We start from the raw sequence: 16,574 nt of genomic DNA on the forward strand, positions 1-16,574 counted from the left end.
AAACACATAATAAAGTGCAAGGAAAACAATAATGAGTGCAGAGAAAAGGAAAAAAAATAAAGTAAGAAGTACTCAAGTGCTTTGTCGGTGTCTTTGCTCGGTGGAGTCGCACAGGTAGAGTCGATGGTCTTTACCCTCGTCGGTCTTAGTCGCACAGGTAGAGTCGATGGTCTTTACCCTCGTCGGTCTTAGTCGCACAGGTAGAGTCGATGGTCTTTACCCTCGTCGGTCTTCACACGAGGCGGGCTTCACACGAGGCGGGCTTCACACGAGGCGGGCTTCACACGAGGCTGCCGCGACCGCTGCCGTGGTGAGACTAGTCGCTTATATACACCCCCGAGCGCTTTGCTGATTGAGCTCAGGTGGACACGCCTCGAGAGTGAAAACACCCGAAACTGCAGCCGCGGGGGCGCGCGAAAAACCTCCGGCTCGGCACGCAAGCTCTTACAGTAAACAAAAGGAAACAGTGGCTAAAACTTGCTAGTACTAAACACAGATAGCTGAAAAACAATTTTAAATGTCCAACAACCAATACACAACCAGCTGAAACAAGTCTAACTGTTCTCTAACCAAACACTAAACACAGATAGCTGAAAATAATTTTAAATGTCCAACAACCAATACAAAACCAGCTGAAACAAGTCTAAGTGTTCTCTAACCAAACACAGCAACTGAAAAACAGGTCTAAATGTACTTACTCGGTGTTGCTCTCGATGCTAAAGTGCTTCTCCTTTTGTGTTTCATCTTAATGATTTGTGTTTCATCTTAATGATCCTGCTAATGTAGACGTTGGACGAAAGCAGTTAATATGAATTTACACTGATGAAGTGCAGAGAGTTGCTGAAGAACTACTGAGAGATTTCAGCTGCTGTCTGGGCTTTCACTGCCTTTCTACACTTCCCTTTCTTCATGTGTTTAATTTCAGTTCAGTACTTTTTCCCTGCGTCATTTCATTTCATTACACAAAGCTTAATTTGTAAACTAATTAGATTTGTTTTCTTTGCATATATGGATTTCTGTGGTTGTTACCAACATCTGGGGAAAATTTCAGGCCAACAGCACATTTAGAAATATGTTCTCTGAGAAAAATGGTGACGTGTTCAATACTTGTTTTCCTCGCTGTATTGAGCGCTGTATAACACACCATTACAGGGATGCAGACGTAAACACGAATACCAGCATTGTGAGAAATTTGCAATCTTGAAAGCACAATGTTTACATTTTGCATCTTATTTAGCGAAAGTTTTTGAAAAGCGTTTTTATATTTTCTTCATATTTTATATTTCTACATTTTTAATCGAACATTTGCCTTGACGTTTAAAATAGTAAGAAATATGATTGCATATGAGCACATTTCTGAGTATATGTGTAAAGAAATAGTCATATTTATATTGAAATTATAATTTTATATAAAGAAATAGTCATATTTATTACATATATAAACTATTAATTGTTTGATTTTACAGAAATAATACTATATCGTGATATATATATATATCATTATCATGATAATAGATAACTTAAATTGTGATATTTTTTCACATCGCCCAACTAGGACTGGGACTATAAACTATATTATATCGAATCGCGATAAAATTTGTCACTAACAATGATAAGCTCTGGACTTTTTACTTTATATTGATCCAAGAGCCAATCACACAGAAGAAATGTCCTACGATGGGAATCTAAAAGTGTGTTGACATTAGAGATGTACCGAATTTTCGGACACCGAAAATCTATTGGCTGAAAATTTGTTAATTCATTTAATGGACCCTCTAATTTTTGTGCTTTCAGTCATTGTTGGGGTACTCTTTTAAATCTGGAAGCATTAACAACTTGTATCGAAAAATATATCATTGGCGTTCAATATGGAAAACAATTTTCGAGATAGCATTTTTGCCATATCGCCCAGCCCTACACCTACCCTACACCATATACTGTGAATGTTCTTCATGTAATAAGGTGGCTGTATCACTTTTTTAGATGGTGGAATGGAAATGGGAGGCCTTGCCAGTCGCAGACAATCCGAATGTCAGGAGCCGTTGACCCCGGAACCTCTGGACAATCCGCCACAAAGAAGGAAAAAGAAGAAGAAAGCTCTAGCCATCGGTAGAAATATTGTTCATTTCTATGTCCTGTTCATGTCACCTGCCTGGACTAAAGGGTCATGATTTTATGAATGCGTATAACCCCAAAATGAATGCTGGTTTGCTCTGATTGGTCAGATGCCGAGGGAGATCAGACAGACCTGGTGTCAAATGGAGATACAGTGGATCAGAATACCGACGAAGAGGTGACACGCAAACCGAAAAAGAGGAAGTAAGTCGCTTTCTTACCTGGAAGTTGGGATGAAACTGAAGTTACAGTATCGTTCATCAGAGTGAACTGGGTTGTTAAACAAGATTAATATAATAAGCAGGATTGTCCACTGAGAATTGATTGGATGGTAGTGGTCTGCTATTGCTGGCTCATGTGTGAATGACATGTGTTGATTATGCTAAAAGCAGTGGTTCTTCAGGTGGTTTGTTAAGCCCACTCACCTCTGAAGCACACTTCATAAATTTACAATGTTGTTGTTGTTGTTTTTTAGATATGAAGTGATTGTAAGAAAGTGTGTAAAATGTGCAAATGCAGGTGGAAATTCAGTTAAAGTGTCAGAGAGATAAAAGTTTTCTACAAGTGGTTTGTCAACAAAGGTTATAATAGTTTTGGATTTTTCATTAGTTTTAGTTTCTATTTCGTTTTGACTATTTGTTTTCAAATTAAGTTAGTTAAAATTAGTTTTCAAAGGGAGAATTACTAGTTTTTATTAGTTCCTATATATTCAAATTGCTTAGTTTTAGTTTGTTTTTTTAGTGTTAGATTCATTAGTTTTAGTGTTAGATTCAAAACCATCAGAATACATTTTGTAGGCCTATAATAAAAACTCAACCAAAGATATTCAGAGGACACAAAAACAATAGTACACTACCATCTACCACTACCATCTACCCATCCTCAAATTCGAATACAACAGCCCACAAGATAGCAGTAAGAATGATATGCGTGCAAGGCTGCTTTTAAGGTTAGATACACAGTAGGGATTTTAAGTTCAAATCTATACCGCAAACCGGATATTTTGTGTCAATCCTTCCATGTTTGGACTCAACATACCAAAAATATGGAGTCAACAATTATAACTTAAGTCAGTTAAAACATCTCCATGGTCTGAAAAGTTTCTTACAATTAAGTTTTGCAACCCAACTGAAGCATGATTCACTTATTTAAATCCATTATGACTTTCTGTTATGAAACTAACCTACGTTTCGCCAGATCTTCTCATTTAGGCCCTCGGTTTACCAGCAAGCGGCAACCTCCCGCTCTCCCTCGGGAAGCCAATACGGAAGTAACTGAAACTGCAATTCATCAAAATTCTGCTAGTCCGGGCTCCATAATAGAGCAAGTCGCAATTGAGCCCACTGTTAGAATGGCCAACTTTACAGCAGAAAAAAAGGTGTTTACAGCCTGGTACAAAGAACGATTTTGGTTCCTATAGCTGTTATTACCCTTCATGACAACTGTGAGGGGGGTGAATATTTTTATAACTCATCCATTTCCTTTATATTAGGTTATAGTAAGTTTGCATAATTAAGGGCGTGGCCACTTGAGTGACAGCTAGGTCTCGCTGGTCGCCGTCACTTCACCTCAGCTGAATCCGGCAGATTAGCCACTGATCTCGGCATATTCATCGTATTTTTGTTCTGTTTTATGTGGCTTTACACAGTCAGCTGCCTTTTGGACTTATTTCTTACAATTATCAGATGATATGGGATGCTGTGTGCACTTAATTGTGCTCACAAACCATTAATGTGGCCTCGTTTGCCATGTGAGTAAAGTTATATACTTGTATACCATCTCTATAAATGTGTGTGTTTTATTTAAGATCATTTATCATTAATATTTTTCTTTAGCGCTTAAAGCACTCCAGAATGTGACAGATTGATTAGCTGTAGGCTCTAGAACAGTCATCTGAAGCGTTATCATACAGTGTTATGCCTGGATTTCATGAATAGTCTTGCATTTACTAACACAGGCTATATTTGAAGTGTTAAGAAGTAATTCGCGTTTTCCTCCTGTAGAAAAACGTCATAAGAACAATGCTTAGTGGCTCAATGTATTACAGCAATGTTTTCAAAAGTCTAAACACTTTATTGATATAGTGTACAGCCAATCACATGTGGTTAGAACACAAACAAGTCGCAGGTAATAAAGTATCAAGCGTTTCTCCCAGAGTAAAGTCTGTCTGCCAGGTCTAAGCAAAGTGCCAGCAGGCATCTGTAGCTCCGCTCACTCTCCGCCTCTTTGCCCTTGTTTGGTATCCCGCCGTGGGTGCGATGACGCGCGAACAAAATGGCGACGGTTGGCCGCGCCTACTTGTAGCTTCTTTTGCAGTGTTCAGAAACCTATGGGTGACGTCACGGATACTCCGTCCATATATTTTACAGTCTATGTTTACCAGCGCTGCAGAATGAATCAGTTGTCCAAGTTTGGTTCAGTCACATCAGTCTGTCATGCACTGTTTGTGTTCGGTTCACTTGCTAAATCACGCATGTGCAGTATTATCAATTCTCAAATCTGATCTCAGTGTACCATTCTAATAATTGAATAACTTTATTTAGGTTTTTTCGAGTCAGAGGGGGGTATCAGTCTTATAAAAAGTAAGTAGTTTGTAAATAAGAGTGCTTACTGGAGACGCGAATCGTTTCAAATGGTTCAGTTGGATTTGGTGAACTAGTTCAACCGGTTTACTTAGAAGGTTCGGTTAAAAAGAAGGATTCGTTCGCGATTAGGATCACTAATACGGAAATAAAACCCATTATTGGGCACAAATGTGCTAAATTAATATTTTTAACTGTCTGCTCGGGTCGTATTTAATGTGTCACCATGCTGCTGTCATATCCAGCCGTTGTTATTATCACGTTTATTATAGCAACAGTGAGGATGACTGGAGGGGGACCGACTACTTCTAAAAGGCTCACAGTAGGTTTATGTATTAAATAATTCACAAAGACGAAAACGAAGGACATTTTTGCTTTAATATTGTTCAGTTAGTTTTGTATGTACACAATACAGTTTCAGTTAGTTTTAGTTTGTCGTTTGAACGATACTAGCGAATCAGCTGTCTATGTGGAAATGGAAGATCATTCCACCAGCGGGGAGTGTTGAAAGAAAAGGTTTTGAAACGTGGTGAGTGATGGTTTTATGAGCAGCAGGGTTACCCTGGCCTGCTTAAAACTGTTTGTTACAAGTGGAAAGGAAAGTATTTTTATTAAAGGTTAAAAAGTCACTTGAATTGAAAAGGAATTGTAATAATTAGTGAACAGACTCATTACTAGACCATCGCAAAATCTGCACGCGCAGAAATCTGCAGATTTTTAGCCCATCATTGAGTCTGTTTACTTGTGTAAATGTGTGTACATTTATATTTATTCATTTTTTAAATTGATTTCAGTACTATTATTGACTAATATAAAATTGTTCATCTGATTTATTTGCAATACAGTTTGTTAAGTAAAATTTTCTGTCTTTAGTAGATATATTATATAAGATACCTGCTTTGTTTACCAAACAAGTGTATGTAATTGGATTTGCATTGTAAACATTATATAAAACTTAAAAAGGTATAATTTTTTATTTCCTATATTACGTTTTTAGTTACGATACTCCAAAAATCATTCCGCATTAATTTGCAGATATTTACAAAATTCTGCGCAGAAATAGCAAAAAATGTGCGCAGATTCTGTCTGGCCCCACTTATGACTTTAAACTGTTTGGAGATTTTAGATTTTGCATCTGTTTTTTATGTTGGAATTTTTTTAAAGCTCTCTAGATCTAATTAGGTGTTGAATTAACACTCTGTTTTTGATTCTCCAGGGTAAAACCTAAAGTTACAGAAACGCAGTCCAACAATGAACTGGACGTAGAGGATGACGATGTCATCACGGACCCCCAGTCACCCATTCCTCAGCATTCCTTGTTCTCGGCTCCTCAAGGACCGAGTCAGCCTGTGGGGAAGGTGTTTGTGGAGAGGAGCCGTGAGTTTCAAGACATTTGATTTGTCTATAAAGGGACAGTTCAGCCAAAATGAAAACTTGCTGTTAATTTACTCATCCTCTGGCCACTTTTTATCTTCACCAGAACATTAGAGAAGATTTTTAGCTTAAATCATTGTCCTTGGTTATTTATTAGATGCAATTCAATGGATGCTGGTACTTTGTGCATCAAAAAACAAACAAACAAACAAACATGACACTCATTCCAAATGGTAAAATAATGCAAAATGCTTAAAGTTTTTTAGCCATCAGTATTAATATGTTAGTCTTCACATAATTCGTGATCTAGTGTGCTCCAAAACAGTGACAAAATTCACATTTAGAAGATACAAGCATTCAAATCTTCAGGTTTGTCACTTCCAGCAGTTTCTCATCAAATCTTCTTACCAATCAAATGCTCTCCAGTATCTGACATGTCCAGCCCTCTTTAAGAAACTATTGGCGAATGCTGAAATCGTTTATTCACATCAAACAGTGTTCAAACCGAGGGTTCACCCAAACACGGTAACACTTTATAATAACTACACACTATAAATCATTTACAAAGCATTAGCATCTAGTGAATTCATTATTTGTTAAGCATTAATTCTACATTAATAAACGTTAGTAAGCAGTTTATAACGGCAGCTACAAATGCTCTATTCTTGACTTATAAGCACCTATATAGTGTGCTTAATAATTGTATTTTCATACTTAGTTAATGATTTATTTTTCATTACTAAATTAAGTATTGCATTATTTACAAACCAGTTGTATTTAAGAGTAGTTGAGGGTTTTTAGGATCATTCAGAATGAGTTAGTAAATGATTAATAAACTATTGAAATCAACATTTACATATCTTATTATTCAGGCATATACTAATAGTTAACTAATATGTTAATAAATGCTTTATTAACTCAACTTCATCTAGTTTTGTGACCTAATCTAAAGTGAGGACTATTTATGCTTTATAAATCCCTTATAAATGACAATTAAAGGCTCAGAATCAAATGAACAATTATCTTTGCAATCTTTTCTAAAAAGTTAAATTACTGTAAAGTTTAAACTTTGCCAAATAACAGGAGTGTCAAAATATGACATAAAACTGGATAAAACAACAACAATAATATAATAATTTAACAATATAATAAGATGCAATGTTTAAACTGTACAGTAATTTTATTTTAAATAAGGTTGCAAAGATTTATTTTTCTTTTGAAGTACAGTTTTATTTCAGTATCTTTAAATGAAAAGGAATGAATAATGTCAATTTTCCTGTTTAGAATTTACCTGAGCCTTTATTTGTCATTTATAAGGGATTTATAAAGCATAAATAGTCCTCACTTTAGATTATGTCACAAAATTGCATGAAGTTGAGTTAATAAAGCATTTATTAACATATTAGTTAACTATTAGTATATGCCTGAATAATAAGACATATAAACGTTGATTTCAATAGTTTATTAATCATTTACTAACTCGTTCTGAATGATCCTAAAAACCCTCAACTACTTTAAATACAAATGGTTTGTAAATAATGCGATACTTAATTTAGTAATGAAAAATAAATTATTAACAAAGTATGAAAGTACAAGTATTAAGCACATTATAAATATGTTTGAAAGTCAAGAATACAGCATTTGTAGCTGCAGTTGTAAACTGCTTACTAACGCTTATTAATGTAGAGTTAATGCTTAACAGATAATGAATTAACTATTTGCTAATGCTTAATAAATGATTCATAGTGTGTAGTAATTATAAAGTGTTACCAAAAAAACTCCTAATTTGATCCAGTTGAGATTTCATCATACATTGAATAAAAAATACACAATTTAAAGCACTTCAGGAAACTTTTAAATATGACAGGGAACATTTGTTGCTAATTGTTGTTTAGCTTTAGTTTGTTAAACGTTTAAAAGCACTAACAGAGTTGACATTTCCTGTCATTTTGTGCTTTATAGCTCAGATGGCACATCTAAAACAGAACTTTTATGTGTTTTCACCATATTCATTCATTTTCTATTCCAGCATATGTTTTATGCAGCAGATGCCCTTCCAGCTGCAACCCAGTACTGGGAAACACTATACACTACAGCCAATTTACTTAATCCAATTCACCTATAGCGCATGTCTTTGGACTGTGGGGGGAATTCGGAGCACCCAGAGGAAACACACACGAACACAGAAAGAACATGAAAACTCCACACAGAAATGCCAAATGACCCAGCTGGGACTCGAACCAGCGACCTTCTTGCTGTGAGGCGACAGTGCTAACCACTGAGCAACTGTGTTGCCACCTGAACATTATTTTCAACAGTATTAACTTTAATTCACACAGACTTGGCAAACGGTCTTGAGCACAAGCTGAACTATGCCTTTAAGACACAAATTTTGACACCTAAACACTGAAGTATTGTATGTGTAAGTTGTTCCAGTGACTCCTTTCTACAGGTCGAACTGATTGTTTGTTTAACTGCAGGTCGTTTTCAAGCGGCAGATCGAGTGGAGCAGTGGAAGCCCAGCGGTCCGATCGAGCAGAGCTTTATGGACATCCGCTCAATGTGGACCACCAGAGACGTCTCCATGAGAGTACACAGCGGCTTCAGGTGTCACCCCACAGCATTTCCTGACATTTGAGTTTCATTCAGATTCAGTCAGAGCTGTGCTTTTGCTTTAAAAATAGCAAATAGCAATAGTTGCAGTTGAAGTCAGAATTATTAGCCCTCCAGAATTATTAGCCCCCTGTATATTTTTGCCGTTTAATGGAAAGAAGATTTTTTCAACATTTCTAAACATAATAGTTTTAATAACTAGTTTCTAATCTTTTTTTTTTTAATCTTTGCCATGATGACAGCAAATAATGTTTCTATTTATTCTTCAAGATACTAGTATTCAGCTTCAAGTGACATTTAAAGGCTTAATTGGGTTAATTAGGCGAGTTATGGTAATTAGGCAAATCATTGTATACAATCTGTAGACAGTCGTATAAAGTAAAAAATAGTTGCTTAAGAGGGCTAATAATATTGAGATTAAAATGGCTTAAAAATATTTAAAACTGCTTTTATTCTAGCTGAAATAAAACGAATCAGACTTTCTCCAGAAGAAAAAATATTTTAGGACAAACTGTGAATAATTCCTTGCTCTGTTAAACATCATTTGGGAAATATTTAAAAAAAAGAAGAAAAAAAAATCACAGGAGGGCTAATACTATTTAGCCCTCGGGTTATTGATCACCTCCCTGACTAAGGCACTTCTCCCTCGATCACTCCGCTTAGATGGGCGGCCAGCTCTAGGAAGAGTCCTGGTGGTTCCAAACATCTACCACTTACGGATGATGGAGGCCACTGTGCTCATTGGAACTTTCAGAGCAGCAGAAATGTTTCTGTAACCTTCCCCGGCCCTGTGCCTCGAGACAATCCTGTCAAAGATCTACAGACAATTCCTTTGTCTTAATGCTTGATTTGTGCTTTGACATGCACTGTCAACCCTGGGACCTTATTTAGACAGGTGTATGCCTTCTCAAATCATGTCCAATCAACTAAATTTACCACAGGTGAACTCCAATTAAGCTGCTGAAACATCTCAAGTATGATCAGTGGAACAGAATGTACCTCGGCTCAATTTAGAGCTTCAAGGCAAAAGTTGTGAATTCTTCTGTACATGTGATTTTTCAGCTCTTTTAATTTTAAATACATTTGCAACAATTTAAAAACATCTTTTTCACATTGTCATTATGGGGTATTTTGTGTAGAATTTTAAGAAAATGAATTTAATCCATTTTGGAATCAAGCTGTAACATAAAAAATGTGGAAAAAGTGAAGCGCTATGAATATTGTAATAAATAACGGTAATGCTTTAATTGAAGTCACAAATCACAGTATTAATAAGCCATTAACTAGCTTAAACTACTAATTAGCTGCTTATTAATAGTTAGTAAAACAAAGTAAACAAATAAGTCAAAGTGGTTTTGAAAATACAATGAAAATGATTGATGAATCGTAATTTTGTTATACTTATATTCTTCCGTGCACTCCACAGGGTGATCGGTCTGTTCTCTCATGGTTTCCTGGCTGGTTATGCGGTGTGGAACATTGTAGTGGTGTATGTGTTGGCAGGGGATCAGATGAGCTCTCTGTCTAACCTGCTGCAGCAGTTTCACACACTGGCGTATCCTGCGCAGTCCCTGCTGTACCTGCTGCTCGCTCTCAGCACAGTCTCTGCCTTTGACAGGTCACATTCACATCTGATACAAACACTACAATACTGTCTTGAATCCTGCACATCAAACACAAGTGCTTGTTTTTTTGCTTACAGGGTCAATCTAGCCAAAGCCCCAGCCGCCATGAGGAGTTTACTGTCACTGAGTCCTGTAGCGCTCGCCTCTGTTTGTAAGTTGATCTTCGTCTGTGACTTTTCCTACAAAAAAAGTAATTTTATGTACTAAAAAAGCTTTTTTTTACACTTAAAATGTGTAAAACAAAGCAGTCAGTTTATTGATGTTCTGATACTATTCTTCCTCTCCCGATACCTGAGCTCAGGGTATTGGCCGATATCATGGACTTTCCTCTCAAAAAAAATTTGGATTTATGTACTTATAAAAAAAGAGCAGTCAGTTTAGGGATGTCCTGATACTCTTTTTTGTATTCCCAATACCGATTCTGATACCATGGGCTTTCCCTTCAAAAAAAACTGATTCATGTACTCAAAAAAGAGCATTCAGTTTAGGCATTAGGGTTGGACCAATAGACGATACCATCGTCAGATGGTGATAGCCATCACGATGCTGAGCCGGCATCGCGATCCTCCGCTTTGCCTCGTCGCAGCAGCAACCCGCTCGCGAAAAATACACAGTCCCCCGTTTACACTAATACGTCTTAGTTTAAAAATGGCATTTTAGAAAGAAAACGATCCACGTCTAGGCATGTGCCGGTATCACATTTTCATGCTGCGATTAATTGATTGAGCTTTTATCACGGTATACGGTATTATCACGATATTGTAATTTTACTAGAGAAACAGGTAAAAAAACACAAAAAACTTCAGTTTCGTCAACTTAGTAACTTTAATAACTTTTTAATTACCTAAAAGTACTTCAAACATTTAAATACAAATAAATATAAATAAAACAATACACAATATAAAAGTAAACTTGAGCAATTATATCAAAGTGAATGTGCAAAGGGAAACCGTCTTCGATCAGCAATCCCTCTGCATTTTTTTGGAACCCAAAATATTTCCAAACCTCTGACTTTACCCTTTTTGAAGGGGGATAAATTGTCGACAGCGTTCCTCCTTCCATCATGCTTCTTCTTCGTGTGAGGATTAGAGAGCGGTGGCAGCGGCGGCGCGCACACAGGGCTTCTACATGTGGGGATTGTTTACATCAGAGTGCGCATCAGTTCTGCGCAGCATATACGCAGTGTTTCTTCAAGCGGTTGATGGAAAATAAGCTAAGGTGCGTTCTAAGAATATAAATTCGGATCTATTATTTTTCACGGTATTTTGAAGTGCCCGCGATAACAATATCGTGCATATTCATTACCGTGATTTATCGCATTACCGAATACCGGCACAAGCCTATCCACGTCCAAACTGGCGTTTCACCTAGCATTTCTGACAAGCCACACTATGTCTGTCCTTCCACACTATACCCCTGTGCTGAAAATGCACATCACATGACCACACACACACTCTCTCTGTCATGCTGCAGCGTCTGAGTTCCAGCAGTCAGCCCAGAAAGCAGTGCATGTCAGACAGTTTATCAAAGATGTACCACTGGAAAACCTCCTCCTTGGTTCCGGTTGGTTGTGCACTTTTTTTTACCAAGTTTGTCGACGCCATTATAACGACACAGATCACTCTGCCTATTCATGCCAGAGTCCCACGGAAAATGATTGAAAGTGATTGACAGGTAAATTTGTATGTAACTTATCTAACTTATTTATTTATGATTTGTTATGGGTAAAACAAGGTAGTTGAAACTGTAGACTACAAATAATTAATTCACTATGATTTAGTAAATAATGATATGATTTAGTCATAAATAATTAATTCACCGCTGCCTATGACAACGCGATGTTTCACATTAGACATCGTACGATGCCAAATTGGTCGGCATCGCCCAACCTTAATAGGGATGTTCTGATACTCTTTTTCCGTTCCTGATTCCGATACCTGAGCTCGAACCAAACCGATGTACCGAACCGATAACTGAGCATATAACAGTTTGTAGAAAACAGTGTAGACTTCTTGCCCTGTATAAACTTACAGAATTTATCGTGTGCTTCGGATTTATCCAATAATAAAACATGAACAAATACATACAGTGAACTAAAGTAATTTTATTATCAGACATTCACTGACAGACTTTACTGAAACAAGTTCAGCCACAAATAAGACACCATAAATGGATAAAAATCGATGACTTTTACAGTATAACTGTATAAAACTGTATAAAAATTTGTGCAAAAAATAAAGAAATACAAAAAATGAATAATGAAAATAACCTCTTTGAAATTTTCAATTCAGAAACATTTTTTAAATAAAATAGTGTGTCTTCTTCTTTGCTTCTTCGCAACAAAGGACATCCTGTGTTTGCCTTCTGAGCAGCAAAGAAGAACTGGGTTTGCAGTATTAAGCAAAACTAGCAGGCATGTGTCTCATTTAGTAAGATGGTATCAGATTGGTTTATGGTTTCAAATACTCGCTGATACCGATGCCAGAATTTTTGCAGGATCAGCAAGTATTTCTGATACTAGTATCAGTATTGGAACAACCCTAAGTCAGTTGGGATAATTTTGAAAACAGAAATATTATTACAGTTATTATTACACTTTTAAATAATTTATAAAATGTATATTTTTTTAAGTTAATTTTAAGTGTGTATGCAGCCTTCAAAATTCTTAGTTTCTCTGTATTTGTTATGGGTTTGAGTAAAATGTTGTTATTTGTTTTATTCTATAAAGATCTAATAAAATTTCTTCCAAATATCAAATAGTGTTGATAGAGTCAAATAGAGTTCATATGAATTAATTGTTACTGAAAATAAGAGTTATTCCACCCCAAAATAAAAAAGAAAATTCCTCTCTCCTCCTCCTAGAACTCCTCTCTAGTTTAACAATATTATGTTGTTAAAAATGTCTGGAAACATGCAATCTTTTGTTGTTTTATGTAAAAAAAAAGTTGTTTAAATAACATAACTATACATATATATGTTTTTTACGTTTTATTTTTCAATTTTAGTTACTCTGGTCTCACACAAGATAATAAAAATTGTATTTCCTATATATTATATTATATTATATTATATTATATTATATTATATTATATTATATTATATTATATTATATTATATTATATTATATTATATTATATTATATTATATTATATTATATAAAATTATATTATATAAAATTATATTATATAAAATTATATTATATAAAATTATATTATATAAAATTATATTATTCATTCATTTTCTTTTCGGCTTAGTCTCTTTATTACTCTAGGGTCGCCACAGCAGAATTAACCCCCAAGTTATCCAGCATATGTTGTTATGCAGCGGATGTTCTTCCAGCTGCAAACTATCACTGGGAAACATCCATGCAGACTAATTCACACTCATACACTATGGACAATTTAGCTTATCCAATTCACCTATACCGCATGTCATTGGGCTGTGGGGGAAACCGAACACCCAGAAACGCCAACTGACCCAGCCGAGGCTCAAACCAGCAACCTTCTTGCTGTGAGGCGAATGTGCTACCCACTGTGCCACTGTGCTGATATTATATTATATTATATTATATTATATTATATTATATTATATTATATTATATTATATTATATTATATTATATTATATTATATTATATTATATTATATTATATTATATTATATTATATTATATTATATTATATTATATTGTATCTCCAAATCAGAAAAAGTTGTCCATCAGTCTCCAATAGAGAATGTGTGGTGCATTTTGAAGCACAAAATGCAGCAATGAAGACCTCTTTCTGTTGCCCAACTTAAGACTTGTTTGCAGGAAAGATGGGACAAAACTGAAACATTTAATTACTTGGTGTCTTCAATCCCTAAATGTCTTTTAAGTGTTGTGAAAATGAATGGCAACATTACAAAGTTTCAATTTTTTTGCAATACATGTTTATTTTGAAACAATTGAATTAAATATTGTTTGTTGTATTGTCTGCAATGGAATACAAGTCAAAGTGAATTTAGTATTCACTACTTTCTTTTTTTATCAGCGTTTTCCATACTGTCACAACTTTTCTATGATTTGGGGTTGTATTATATTATATTATATATATTATATATAATTATATTATATTATATTGTATTATGTTATATTACACATTTACTTATAAAAAAAAAATATATATATATATATATTCAGCTCAAGAGTGTCTCTGTATAGCTCTATAAGAATGATATAAGAGCTGTATGTGATGTCTCTGGTGACCTGTTTGTTCAGTTCTTTATTTATTAATTTATTTATTCATTTCTTCATTTATTTATTTATATTCCCCCTCGTTTTGTGTTAAAAATAGTTCAAAAATATCAAATCAAAAATCAGACATCTTGTATGAATTAAGAAAGCCTTAAATTGCTCAGAGACTAGGGCGGCACAATCTTGGAAAAAACTGATATTGTCATATTTTTATTTTCCGCGATAATATTGCGATGTGTGTAGCGCTGTGGCCTCACAGCAAGAATGTCACTGGTTCGAGCCTCGGCTGGGTCAGCTGGCGTTTCTGTGTGAAGTTTGTATGTTCTCCTTGTGTTCACATGGATTTCCTCCGGGTGCACTGATTTCCCCAACAAATCCGAAGATATGCACTATAGGTGGACTGGGTAAGCTAAATTGTCCGTAGTGTATGAGTGTGAATAAGTGTGTATGGATGTTTCCCAGTGATGGGTTGCAGCTGAAAGGGCATCCGCTGCTTAAAACATGCTGGATAAATTGGCGGTTCATTCCGCTGTGGTGACCCCAGAGTAACAAAGGGACTAAGCCGAAAAGAAAATGAATGAATTAATATTGTGATATGAATACAGTTTCACAAGATAGTTGGAATAGCACTATTTGACGGTTTTCTGGGGAGTCTAACAGTATTCGGGTACAGAAATTGAATAATCACAATGGAAAAAATGCTTTTCTTACTTTGCTTTGTCTCGTTTCTAGTCCAAATATCAAAAAATTCTGAGATTAAGTAAAAAATGTTGTTTTGTTTTTAACTTCAGAACAAGAGTTTTCCCTTAAAACAAGCAAAATTATTTGTCAGTAGAGTAAAATAATCCTGTCAGGGTATTAAATCTCAAAAGCTAAATGTTAGGTCTTAAAAAGTCTTAAATGCTGACATATTGTGTTGTAGGTCTTAAATCTTTTTTTCTTCATTTTCCTTTGTTTATGTATAGCTACCCAATCTGGCCTTGATCACCCACACAATCACCAATAATCCATCTCAATAAGACTTTTAACTTATTTAAAAAGCATTTAATTACTTTCCTTGCAGTAACATATGCTTAAAAGTTCTCCATTTATTTACTGCTGAGGATACTGACCTGACCTCTATTTTTTTTATTATAAAATGATTATTGTAGACTGAAGTAATTGACACCTATGTTTTGTATTCTTGGTAAGGGTTATATGGTTTGTGAATGGATATTTGGAAATAAAACATATAGTAGTGAATTTGAGTTAACGGTTGATGGGTCTGTCTTATCACCATCTCCGCAGATGCGTTAATCTTGGTGTTCTTCTGGACTCCCAGCTTAGTCTGAAGCCTTATTTTAAATATGTATCTAAAACAGCCTTTTATTATCTTCGTAATTTAGCCCGCTTACGTCCTTTCCTTTTGAGGCCTGACGCTGTAAGACTTGTCCATGCTTTTATCACGTCTCGCTTGGATATTTGCAACTCTGTTCAGAGGATTACCAGCTAATTCTCTCAAGATGTTACAATACATCCAAAATTCTGCTGCGCGTGTGTTGACACATACATCATCTCGGTCTCACATCACTCCTATACTCCAACAGCTTCACTGGCTGCCCGTCAAGTCTCTTATTGATTTTAAGACATTGATTTTAATATATAAAGCGGTTCATGGTTCTGCTCCAGGTTACATTTGTAACCTGATATCCATTTCCTCTGCCTCTCGCTGTCTACGCTGTGCCTCAAGTCCTACTCTGTTTCAGCCTCGCTGCAAACTCAGCACCATGGGAGGTAGGGCGTTCTCTTTCCGTGCCCCCAAACTGTGGAATGCTCTTCCCACTAACATTAGGAATGCTGGTTCTTTGGACGGTTTTAAGAAGCTACTTAAAACTCATCTTTTTAGGACTGTTTTTAATTTGTGATAGCTTTTATTCTTACTGTGTTTTTTACTGTTTTTTTTTTTTTTTTGTGCTACTGTGCTTTGTTGTTTTTACTTTCTTGTAAGCAATTTTGGTTTTAGAAAAGCGTGTTATAAATGAAATATATTATTA

The 16,574-nt window shown here is 35.4% G+C and overlaps 1 protein-coding gene across 1 annotated transcript in view; it reads left to right on the forward strand.

Moving 5' to 3' along the window:
- The window catches only part of tmem237b (transmembrane protein 237b), a 34,970-nt gene that overhangs the window by 12,749 nt on the left and 5,647 nt on the right, over positions 1-16,574 (forward strand). Inside the window, exons 6-11 of the mRNA XM_056459542.1 lie at positions 1,984-2,109; positions 2,226-2,319; positions 5,914-6,074; positions 8,552-8,678; positions 10,111-10,302; positions 10,387-10,460. Of these exons, the coding sequence (XP_056315517.1) occupies positions 1,984-2,109; positions 2,226-2,319; positions 5,914-6,074; positions 8,552-8,678; positions 10,111-10,302; positions 10,387-10,460 (774 nt within the window). The remainder of the gene's footprint in view (positions 1-1,983; positions 2,110-2,225; positions 2,320-5,913; positions 6,075-8,551; positions 8,679-10,110; positions 10,303-10,386; positions 10,461-16,574) is intronic.

This window comes from Danio aesculapii, chromosome 6 (assembly GCF_903798145.1).
Source record: "Danio aesculapii chromosome 6, fDanAes4.1, whole genome shotgun sequence".
Classification (NCBI taxonomy): Eukaryota; Metazoa; Chordata; class Actinopteri; order Cypriniformes; family Danionidae; genus Danio; species Danio aesculapii.